This window comes from Asterias amurensis, chromosome 21 (assembly GCF_032118995.1).
Source record: "Asterias amurensis chromosome 21, ASM3211899v1".
Lineage (NCBI taxonomy): Eukaryota > Metazoa > Echinodermata > Asteroidea > Forcipulatida > Asteriidae > Asterias > Asterias amurensis.
The window spans coordinates 11,263,777-11,276,066 of NC_092668.1; the positions used below are offsets into that span (position 1 = coordinate 11,263,777).

At 37.5% G+C, this 12,290-nt stretch overlaps 1 protein-coding gene across 1 annotated transcript in view; it reads left to right on the forward strand.

Annotated features, from left to right (window-relative positions):
• The window catches only part of LOC139952946 (cadherin-23-like), a 44,793-nt gene that overhangs the window by 13,974 nt on the left and 18,529 nt on the right, over nucleotides 1-12,290 (forward strand). Inside the window, exons 13-26 of the mRNA XM_071952282.1 lie at nucleotides 498-656; nucleotides 1,132-1,290; nucleotides 2,042-2,112; nucleotides 2,467-2,707; nucleotides 3,447-3,680; nucleotides 4,423-4,498; nucleotides 5,284-5,595; nucleotides 5,920-6,177; nucleotides 6,801-7,010; nucleotides 7,950-8,266; nucleotides 8,761-8,868; nucleotides 10,157-10,340; nucleotides 10,764-10,990; nucleotides 11,981-12,181. Of these exons, the coding sequence (XP_071808383.1) occupies nucleotides 498-656; nucleotides 1,132-1,290; nucleotides 2,042-2,112; nucleotides 2,467-2,707; nucleotides 3,447-3,680; nucleotides 4,423-4,498; nucleotides 5,284-5,595; nucleotides 5,920-6,177; nucleotides 6,801-7,010; nucleotides 7,950-8,266; nucleotides 8,761-8,868; nucleotides 10,157-10,340; nucleotides 10,764-10,990; nucleotides 11,981-12,181 (2,757 nt within the window). The remainder of the gene's footprint in view (nucleotides 1-497; nucleotides 657-1,131; nucleotides 1,291-2,041; nucleotides 2,113-2,466; nucleotides 2,708-3,446; nucleotides 3,681-4,422; nucleotides 4,499-5,283; nucleotides 5,596-5,919; nucleotides 6,178-6,800; nucleotides 7,011-7,949; nucleotides 8,267-8,760; nucleotides 8,869-10,156; nucleotides 10,341-10,763; nucleotides 10,991-11,980; nucleotides 12,182-12,290) is intronic.

Here is a 12,290-nt window from a genome sequence, read left to right on the forward strand (position 1 = left end):
TTGGCAAAAACTCGGGCTATGACATTGCAAAAGAAAGGTCTATAGCAGCCACAGAGCGGTGGACAGAGAAAATGAGTCTCGCATCGTGATTCTGGAGTTTTTGAAGACTATGTATTTCACCTTGAGTTATAGCAAAAAGATGAGAGCAGTCCAATATAGTGTTGGCTGGATTATAGCTCAATTGATAGAGTGCTGGTACATTAATCTTGAGGTTGTTGGTTCAAGTCCCGCTCCAGTCAATTTGTTGTGTTCAAACCCATTGCCAAACTATTCAAAAATTGCCTGAGTCAGTTTCCCTTGTGGTTTATTTTCAATAATTAAATACCTCTCTCTCTCTCGTTTTGTATTAAATTAGTTTATCCAAAGATGTATCTTTTCAGAATTTCTCAAGATAATAAAAAAAATCACTTTATTTTTTTTTTCAGCAACAAATTGGCCATAGTCAAATTTCTTCTTTACTTATTTCTCTTTATACTTCGTTATGACTATTTCTTCAGTCTCCAAATAACGTCTTCTACTTTGGGCTGGGCGGACGTGATTCAGATGCCTTTGACATACGGAGTAGAAAGATTACTGGCGAAGGGGGCGTGGACCTACGAGTTTGGAACAACACTGATAAACTAGACTACGAGAAGTATAAGTTCCTACAGTTTGAGGTTCGTTAAAACTGCTGTGTGATTTGTCTTTTTTTGTTGTATGATAATTATATCAGTAATAAATTGTTTATTTTGACCAATTTATTGTTTATTTCCTATTTGTGCAAATGGCGACCCCCCTATATAGGTCACAATAGCACCTTTAGGAGTCCTCTTTCCCATTCTGTAAGCTGTGGCCGTGCGGCCCAGGGATTACCACAAACCAAATATATTCTCAAACCTCACAATACATGCATCAAATGGACAAGGATCGATCAGGACTCCATGATTTTATTAGCCACCTTATAAATCAGGTTGGATTTGTTATGAACTATACTACATCAAAATACTTCACAAAAACTGTAAAACAAATAGTAAACCTATTGTATTTACAAATGCATCTGAGATTAGAACAGAAAAACATTTCAGTTAAAATTTTACAAGGTACAGTATCCCACATTACTTCAACTGCCCCTCCTAATTTTCTTTGCCACAGATATACGCCCAAGACAAATCCGGATACATTGTTTATGATACTGTTTATGTCAACATCACGTTGCTTGATCAGAATGACGAAACTCCCACTTTCAGTCAGGACGCTTATGTTTTCTCCATCCCTGAGAATTCCAAAGATGAATTTGTCAACATAACAAAGGTCAGTAGTAAGTACATTAACAAAAACAGCTGGAATGAATAACAGAGAAAGAATTTTTCACTAAAGTAAAACTTGTCCTGGATCAAAACTAATTTAAAGGAAGTGGTTGATCTGATTACACCAAACACATATAGGTTAGTAATTATTTTCTGTGATGACTGGAATGTCGTGGCTGAGGAGTTAAAGGCAGTGGACACTATTGGTAATTACTCACAATAATTACAAGCATGAAACCTTACTTGGTAATGAGTAATGGGTAGAGGTTAATAGTATAAAATATTGTTAGAAACAGCTCCCTCTGAAGTGACGTAGAGAAAGAAGTAACTTTCCATGAATTTGATTTTGAGACCTCAATTTAAGAATTTGAGGTCTCAATCAAGCATCTGAAAGCACACAACTTCGTGTGACCAGGGTATTGTTTCTTTCATTATTATCTCGCAACTTTGATGACCGACTGAGCTAAAATTGTCACAGGTTGGTCGTTTTATGCATATGTTGAGATACACCAAGTGAGAAGACTGGTCTTTGGAAATAACCAACAGTGTCCAGTGTCTTTATAAGAGCACAAATTCAAGCTCTGGTGTTTCTTAGCGTTTCTTATCAGCAGAGTGTAGGTTGAAGTCATTGTAGTATCCCTGAGCAAGACCCTTTAACCATTTTTGCTTCTCTCTTCTTCCTTCGAATGAGACAGGAAGCTAGGTCATGTGTGTTGAAAGTTAATTTTCTGTGTTATATTTATTTGTTTACTCAGGCGACTGACAAAGATTCTGATGAGTTCAACCAAATCACTTACGAACTCCTCGGCCAAGGATCTGATCCACAGTAAGTTGACTCTTTGTCTTCAAAGTGGGTTTCTAAGATCAAATTCAGTTTTGTGATCCACTCATTTTCCCATGGATGGAACCCTTCTGAAAATGGGCAAGCATACTCTCCCACAGCTTCATTTGTCGTTGAGTTTTTAAGGGGAAAAAAATGCAAACCACAGAGCAATGTTTTCAGGTGTTGTACATGCTAAACAAAATTGCAATTGTTTTACTCATTTCTCCAAAGCTACAGCACATCAGCAAGTAATGGGAAGCTGTTTGCCATCATTATAATTTAAGTGAATGTAAATCTGTGGACGTTTGAGTTTTGTGTCATACACACCTAAGTTTTTTCTTTTTCACTTATCAAAAGATTTGTTATCAACAAAACTACGGGGGAGATATACTCTAAAGTACACGCCACCCTGGACTACGAAATCCAGAAAGTGTATTTCTTGACCTGTGTGGCGTCGGACTCCCAACGACGTGGAACGGCCACAGTGCAGATAGAACTAATGGATGAGAATGATAACCCTCCGGAGTTCAATCCCACGGAGTACACGGTGAACGTAGAAGAGAATCAAATACCTGAAGAATTTCTTGTACAAGTTACGGTAAGTGCACTCTTAAAACTAAAGAGTTGAACCCAACACTTGCATGTGTTCAATGAGTGACTACACTTTGAAAGTGTTGAATCCAGCGTAGAAGAGAATCAAATACCTGAAGAATTTCTTGTACAAGTTACGGTAAGTGCACTCTTAAAACTAAAGAGTTGAACCCAACACTTGCATGTGTTCAATGAGTGACTACACTTTGAAAGTGTTGAATCCAGCGTTGTATATGTTAAATCCAGCATTTTAAAGTATTCAGTCAACAATTTATGTGCTATTTTAACGTTTAAAAAGCTGATCCAACAATTTCAAGGAATATTTTTGAGAAATGTTGAAATAACACTTAAATTGTTGAGATGAAATTTTTTGCGTTGAATCAAACATTTAAAATGCTAGATTTAACAAACGAAACGCTGGATCCAACACTTTCAAAGTGTAGTCACTCACCGAACACATGCAAGTGTTGGATTCAACTCTTTAGTTTTAAGAGTGTGGGATTTGAGGTAGTGCATGGTGAGAGGTATCGATACATATTTGGTTTGCAGTAACACCATGCATGTGTGTTTAATTGCCAGGTCGAGTAAGCTCTTTGGAGAACTATCTTGCCTTACTCTAACTACCACGGAGTAGATTTTTCGGATCTTTCAGGAGATTTCTCAGTTCTGAAAAGAACTGTCACATCTTCTACACTAATAGGGCCTACTGTGCCTTTATAATGAAGTGGAACGATCTTTTCTTACAGGCAAGAGACATAGATGATGCGATCGAGAACAAAGAAATCTTCTTTTCCTTATTAAACACTTCTCTATCAGAGAAATTCCGTATTGATAAAATGACTGCTACGACGGCAAGAATTTCTCTGGATGAGATATTAGACTTTGAGGAAGATGGACCCTTGTTTAATTTGACAGTGATCGCTGCTAACGGAGGAAAAGTTTCCCAAATGACAACTGCAAATATTGACATTAATATTCAGGTATGGATTCCATAGAAGCATTTTTTAATTTAAAGGTACTGAACACTATTGGTAATTTTACATTTGGTAATCAATCAATTAAAGTGCATAACAACTATTGGTTAGAAGCATACAGCATCTTTCAAAAGTGTAAAGCATTTTTAGTTTTACATTTCACTTTGAAGTAATTTTTTATAACTAATGGGAAACTTTACACTATCTGCCATTCACCAAGAGAGGGCGCTCTTCACCAGGTAATGTCAACAACTTAGGAATAGGAGAAGCATGAGTGACGGTCACTGACAGCAAATACCTTGTGTTTTGCGTGTTTTTGATTTTGTATTTTGATTTAGCCAAACTGTATTTTGTTTTTTCATAACACAATGCCAGCATAAACCGCACTGTTCTGGAACAGGACGTACTGGACACGAGTTCCCCTATGATAACAAGCGGTGTGCATGAGGTTTTGGGAGTGTTTCTTCTTGGGTAATTAGCAAAAATTCCAAAATGCTGACCTACAAAAAAATTGAGAAGAAATCTAAAGTTTAGTGTATGACAATGTATCTGATTTAGTTTTCAAGAGGCTGAGAGACTTCTAAATATTTTTTGAGTATTTTTGAATTTTTAGCATTTACTAAATTTGGTATAGGAGTTGTGCACCCTTACCTGGTATGTCTGCTGCCCTCTAGTGGCAGAGCTTTTGTAAAGTCTCCCATTGCAAACGTGTTTAACAAGTTGTAACATTTTGTTTTGTTTTCCACAGGATAAGAATGATCACTCTCCAGTATTCGTCAAGGATGTATTTGTCGGTAAAATACTAGAAGATGCCAAGAGAGGAGGTTCGTCTTAAGAAGTATTCTAAATAAGTTTTGTTGATTATTATCTGAGACAGATGTCTTTCAAGTGAGAATGTCTTCTTTTATCCGAGTTTAGACTTTTAAAGTCAACCTGATAAAGAAAAACAGCTGTTGTTTTTTCCACATTTGAAAAAATTCTGTTTTCTAATCTACTTCTCTGGCACTAAGAACACTTTCAAAAGCTTTTTTTTTTTTAACCAATGGGCTACCAAAAATTGGACATTCACTTCGACATTCCTCCTAAAAATCTTGATAATTTAGTCTCAGATTTGTTAAAAGGCAGTGGACACTTTTAGTAATTACTCAAAATAATTATTAGCATAAAACCTTACTTGATAACGAGCAGTTGATAGTATAAAACATTGTGAGAAACTGCTCCCTCTGAAGTAACGTAGTTTTTCAGAAAGAAGTAATTTTCCATGAATTTAATTTTGAGACCTCAGATTTAGAATTTGAGGTCTTGAAATCAAGCATCTGATGAAAGCACACAACATTGTGTGACAAGGGTGTTTTTTCTTTCGATATTATCTCGCAACTTTGACGACCGATGAGCTTAAATTTTTACAGGTTTGTTTTTGTATGCATATGTTGAGATACACCAAGTGAGAAGACTAGTCTTTGACAATTTCCAAAGGTGTCCAGTGTCTTTAATCAACCCAAATAAAAAATGATGCTGTTTATGTTCAATGAGAAAATAGAGATATCTGGTTATAAGGTACCTTCAAACCTTTCCTATATCAATTGATTTTATGTTTTACTGGCTGTAGATTTTGTTCTTCAAGTCAAAGCTGAGGATATGGACAGGGTCGGCTCGGCAAACGCCCGTATTGACTATTTCTTCAGAGAGACGGACGTCAGCGTCTCTGCTTTCCGCATTGAAATCTCAACGGGGAACATCACCGTCAACGACCAGCTCGATCGGGACCTGGAGTCTTCGTACGAGCTAGAAGTAGAGGCTCTTGATAGAGGAGATCCTTACCAGCCTCCCGGAAACTGCTCAGTGATCATCACCATCTTAGACGTTAATAACAAGAAGCCTACATTCTCTGAGGAGACACCGGTTAAAGAGATTAACGAGGGTAAAAAAAATTGCAAAAAAAGAAAGTGCAAAAAGGTTTATTGCTAATAGCAAGAGAGGGCGCTGTTGAACCCACCAAAGATATAGATCATGCTTGTGCCAATGGCATGACGACACACACCGTCGAAATGCCCCCTCTGTCTACCCACGACGCATTGCGGTTGTGAATCCTGATAAACCTTACTCGATCTTTGGAACGCAAAGTTTTAAAGTTTTTAAATAAACCATTAGCCAAGAAATTTGATTTCACTTGAATTGAATTGAATTGAATTGAAACAAATTGACTTTAGCATCATTAATGATGGTTTGATTTATCTCTATTCAGGTGTCGTCAACGGTACGTTGATAACGATGGTTACAGCAACGGATTCAGATGAAGCGGCCGAATTAGTCTACTCTTTTGACACAATCAGTGGTTTTAACAAAGACGATAAAATTGAGCGAAATTTCAGTGGCTGGTTCTCGATCAATCAAACTGGCGGCGTCTTCACTGCGATTGAACTGGATAGAGAAGACGTTACACGCTTTGTGATTCCAGTTGTTGTTAAAGATGTAAATGCGACTGAGGAACAAATGGCAATCGGTAAGTTTGATATTGAAACTTTTTTTGAAATTACTCTTAAATTCGAGGTGGCTTCCTTATAAAAAAAAACTTGCCCTGAGTTTGTGGAAAAAAACTTTGAAAGCAGGGTTATGAAGTAGTAACCCAAAAAAATTCATAACCATAAAAACTTACTTTGTAAGAAGCTTTGGAACTGTTGATAATGTAAAAGAGCTTGAGAAACAATTCCCTTCTAAGAAATGTGGTTGTAAGAAAGAGTCATTTCATAAATATTTCAATCTGAGAACTTAAATTCTACATAAAAACGTTTCTCATATTGTGCAGGGCCTGTTTTTAAATAATGGTTTATTCTACCAACACGGACATAACCACTCCAGATTTTTGGCAATATCTGAAAAACGCTATCACCTTTTGAAATGTAATTTTCAAAGATTAGATTAGTTGTATATACATTAACATATCACCTACGATCCAAAAAATCAAACTAGCGTTTTGTTGGTGGTCTCCCTGCTTTGTCAATATGTTTTATTTAGTCATTATATTTTATTTTGTAAAATGTGGGTATGTTAAACTGTTTTATTTTTTACTTTTAATTCCATAATGCGACTACTTCATCATGTAACCGTTCACGTTGAACTTTGCAGCCACATTGAGTCTAACCATTTTAGACGTTAACGACAACGCTCCAGCGTTCTCAGATGTCGACTACGAGTTTGACGTTACCGAAAATGACATTGAGGGCACTATCATATCGGCTATAATTAGCGCAACGGACAAAGACGAAGGTTCAAACGGAGAGATCATTTTTGATCTTGTAGATGATAAAAATCTGATGAAAATTGATCCAGAGACTGGTAAGTTTGATTTTGTTGTATTTCTGAAAATTAGTCAGACAATAATATTTACTTAAAGGCAGTGGACACTATTGGTAATTACCCAAATTAATTATTAGCATGAAACCTTACTTGGTAACAAGTAATGGGGAACTGTTGGTAATATAAAACATTGTGAGAAACGGCTCCCTCTGAAGTAACAAAGTTTTCTTGAAAGAAGTAATTTTCCATGAATTAAGTTTGATTTGAGACCTCAGAATTAGAATTTGAGGTCTCGAATTACCTCAAAACTTCGACGACCAATTGAGCTCAAATTTTCACAGGTTTGTCATTTTATGCATATGTTGAGATACACCAAGTGAGAAGACTGGTCTTTGACAATTTCCAAAGGTGTCCAGTGCCTTTAATCAACCTTAATAAAAAATGCTGCTGTTTATGTTAAATGAGAAAAATAGAACTATAGTTCTCTGTTGCAAATTTCTTACCAACCAAGAAGCTCCATGCATAGTTCCTTTTATTAATGCACAAAAGTGAAGGACTCTGCTAGAGTCGAAACGTTAGGCCATTAACTATTTTGTTGCTGGTAGAGGCAGGGTATGCCTTTAGTAATTTTCAAAGACAAGTATCCTGACTAGATGTATGCCAAAATATGCTCAAAACTTGTGAAAGTAGAAACACCTGGATTGCGAGAGAATAAATATATTTAAAGTCAATTTGTGAATTTATAAATACATTGGCACTTTTTCTATCAATGATAATTACAACCCTTTTTTTAAAGTTATTTATCAGAAAGGAAGTTGCCAATACGAAATAATATATATTTGAGCATTTCAATTTACAAAAATATTTTTTTGAAAATGTCACCCATGCCGGCCTACTTTGGCTTGTTTCTCCATACTGATAATTATTTTCAACCGACGACTTGTCTCTCTTGATCGCATCACATTTTTTTATTTCTAGGTATACTGCAAGTCAAAGGTACGTTTAACCGCGAGGAAATGGCCACGTATCACGCCCTCATTGTAGCAACAGACAAAGGAGACCCTGTGCAAAATACAACTACAAACATCACGATCAGTATTATAGACGTTAACGAGTTCCCTCCGAAGTTTAAACTGAGTAACTACAGCGTTGCTCTTTTTGAGAATTTCACGACGGGTGTGGAGATTCTGAGAGTGTCTGCAGTGGATCAAGACGCTGGAGATGTATTTGGTCATGTGACTTACGGCATTGCCTCAGGAAACGCTGATGACATATTCACCATAAACGAAACAACGGTAAGTTTGTTTGTTTGTGCGGTTTTTTATGATCTTCCCATCAGGGGAATTCTGCATACTCCCACAAGGGAAAATAAATTATTTTGAACTTAAAGAGTTATGTAATATTGTAGATCAAGTTGTAGGCCATGACATGAATCCTCACTCACTGTGAATGATGAGGTATGTTATAGAAGTTTAAGCTTCATAGGTCGACAATTTTTTGAGGGAAAAAAGTGAAAATCAAAGAGCAATGTTTTCAGGAATCACGTAAATATGTTGTACGTGCTCAAATAATTTTCATCTTACTGAGACAACAATAATTTGTTTCCTAATTTCTTAAAAACTAAAGCACCATCAGCAAGTGATACTTTAAGACTCAGGATACGCTTTACTTTTTTTAGAACTTGGTTCTTAAGGGCCAAAGAAGTTCCTATTATTTTTATTTTTACTTTGTGTTGTTATCCTTTCATTTGACTGGTTCTTTCTTTTCTTGTTCCTTTGATTTCACTTAGGGAGCGATAATGATTAAAGAAGGCGCTAAGCTTGATCGTGAGACAGAAGAGGAGCACGTCCTGACGATTAATGCTATAGATGGTGGCGGAAGAAGTGAGAACGAAGCGGTGAGTAGGGCTACACATACAGGATAGCCAGAGGGGTGCCTGGGTGTCTTATAGACACCTTGTTTTAAATTTGTATTCATAAATACCTCAGACAGTTTCGCTATTCCTATTGGTGGAGAGCGTGTCACGTTGGTGTGTTTATGACCAGTAAAAAGTGTTGAAACATGGGCATGACATTGTGCTTGCACCTGTTTTTATAAGACAGTTTCTACATTCATTGGTCAAGAGCAACGGCTGAAACAGTTGTGCCCCATCATGCGATACGCAGGACGTGCACAGCATTCCCTTATAAGGAGTTGTTTACCCGAGGGCGGCGGTGGGCTTAACCATTTCATAGCTGGAGGGGTGTTGTGTTGAAAGAAATCATTGAACAATTATAATTTTTGCATTTATTTTACTTTTTTACCAAAATGTGCTGATGTTTTTTGACCGAAAAGGTATTTATGAATGGGAATCAAAGTGTGTTGAATCGGTTTTCAACCAGTGGTTTAAACCCGCCGAGGCCTGGTTCTTGATAATTTACCTCGACTTCGTCTCGGTAAAATTATCAAAAACCAGGCCTCGTTGGGATTAAACCACTAGTTGAAAACCTCTTCACCACACATTGATTCCCTTATTGATACCTTTTTTCTTTTTTTTTCATTTACATGTAATTCTATTGTAGGTGAACAATTTGGACACCCGGTTTTTAAATTTCCAGTAAATTGGGACACCAAATCCTGGCTGATAACTTATGCCGAAAGGCATTGAAGTTTTTTTCAGACCCAGATTTTTCAATTTATGCAGTTTTTATGACCTTTTCTATAATAAACCTAAGGGTTGTGAGCAGGCTTCTGACTTGCACCTCCGAACACAGACATTGATTAAGTATGGAGACGGCCATCTACATTTTATTAACAGTTAATAAAACAATTGAACGGTTCAAACAGTTCCAGAAACCAAAGGTATACTTTGCCTCTTATCTCATCATAGTTTCACATACCTTGCAGTAAAAAATAATGTGTGCTTCGATACACCCCTAAAAGGGGTGTGATAAAGCGCTCTATTTAAGAACCCTGCCGTCGATTTCACAAAACTCTTCCTAGCTTAAGACTAATCTTAGGACTTAGCACGAGTCCCAACCCTGCACTGTTGCATGCAGACCTTAAGATTAATCCTAAGTTAAGACGAGTTACTCGTCCTACCTCGAGATAAGACGAGTCCCAACTCTTTGTGAAACCGACGGCAGTATTATTATTATTATTATTAGTTATTCCATCGTCTTACTCCATTTTATTTCTGTCATCAGGTGGAGATTATTGTTCTCGATGTTAACGACAATGCGCCAGTCTTCAACAAGTTTGAGCCGAGGTCCATTCAGGAAACTGTACCAGAGGGTGATATTGTGTTTACAGTGACTGCGACGGATGCTGATCAACCCGGCACCCCTAGCTCACAATTGGAATACTCCATTGAAGGGGGAAGCGATAAGGGTAAGGTCATCTTTTTAACTTAAGCCGTTTTTTCATTGGACTTTTTTTTCTGTCAGCCGACACAGGAAAAGTTGTTGTGACTGGCTGTGGTGTAATTGTACCGTGAGTTCCCTCCTGGAGTTGTATGGCGCCAAGGTTTGCTAATGTTACAGCGTGGTTGTGGTAGGTTTTAATCACGCAACTATTCTTGTTTGACTTGTGAATGGCCATGTTAAAGACAATGGACACTCTTGGTAATTGTCAAAGACCAGTCTTCTCTCTTGGTGTATCTCAACATAATGCATAAAATAACTCACCTGTGAAAATTTGAGCTTGATTGGTCTTGAGGCTAAATGACAACACAACAAACATGGAAAGTTTTTATGTGGCGAGCCTTGCAACTTTAAGGAAATTTACCTTTTTTTTTTTTTTTTTACTCCACAGCTGAAGAGCTGTTTAACATCACCACTAGTGACAACACAGGAAATATTATGGTCAAGTCAAGCTTGGCAAACAGGGTAGGCATTTACTTCCTCTTCGTTGTTGCGAGGGATGCAGGATCGCCTTCGAACAATGCCAATGCCACGGTTCAGATAACAGTCACAGATGTCAACGATGACCCTCCAGAAATCACTTTCCCAACTGATTTGAGTACCATCTATGTTGAAGAGGTAAGGCCAAATAAATAAATAAATGTTTAGTGCTCTCTCTTTTTGAAAAGGGAAGAAGGGCCTCCTTTTTATGCCCAGTTGGCGAAGCCAGCCAAAGGGGCAGGTAGTGTTTGCCTTGTCCTTCCATTTGTGTGTGTGTGGGTTTGTATGGCCTACCCTCTGAGGACATTTTTCCAATAGGGACAATATAGGTCCTCACTAGTCGGTTCTTTGTTTACATGGGTCCTCACATAGTCATTCGTGTACAAAACCAAAAGGGATTGCTTCAATACAGGAACAACAGAAAGTACAAATAGGTATCCTCTAACGTGGTCAAACACGACTGTGTGTATGCAATAGGTCCTCACTTGTCGGTTCTTTGTTTTCATGGGTCCTCACTAGTCATTCGTGTACAAAACCAAAAGGGATTGCTTCAATACAGGAACAACAGAAAGTACAAATAGGTATCCTCTAACGTGGTCAAACACGACTGTGTGTATGCAATAGGTCCTCACTTGTCGGTTCTTTGTTTTCATGGGTCCTCACTAGTCATTCGTGTACAAAACCAAAAGGGATTGCTTCAATACAGGAACAACAGAAAGTACATTAGGCGTCCTCTAACGTGGTCAAACACGACTGTGTGTATGCAATGGTCCTCACTAGTGGGTTCTTTGTTTTTATGGGTCCTCACTATATTCATTTGTGTACAAAACCAAGGGATTGCTTCATTACAGGAACATCAGAATGTACAACAGGTGTCCTCTAACGTACATGGTCAAACACGACTGTGTGTATGCAATAGGTCCTCAATAGTCTGTACTTAGTTTTTATGGGTCCTCACTAGTCATTTGTGTACAAAACCAATAGGGACTGCTTCATTACAGGAAGAACAGAAAGTACCATAGGTGTCTGCTAACGTAATGGTCAAACACTTGTAAATTGTGATGAAAAAATATAATTGAATTGGATATAATCTTGCTAACCTATGTTCTTCTAATTTCTTCTTTTCAGAATTCCACTGGATTTGTTTTAAATTTAACAGCACTCGACTCTGACGTGGGCATAAATGGCGAAATTTACTTCAGGTTTGTACAGTCGCCAGATGGACAAGAATTCTTCAAGCTCGACTCTAAGTCTAATGATGATGGCGTTTGTATGGTTTCCTTCAAAGATGGTCATGTGACTGACCGCGAGACAAAAGCGGAATACGAAGTAAGGAAATAATATAATCAAATTCTTGCCGTGGTCGAGCGGTCTAGTCTGACAAATATCTTGCAATTCTGTTGAGTTTGGAAGTCTACTAGTTAACAAAAATGAGATA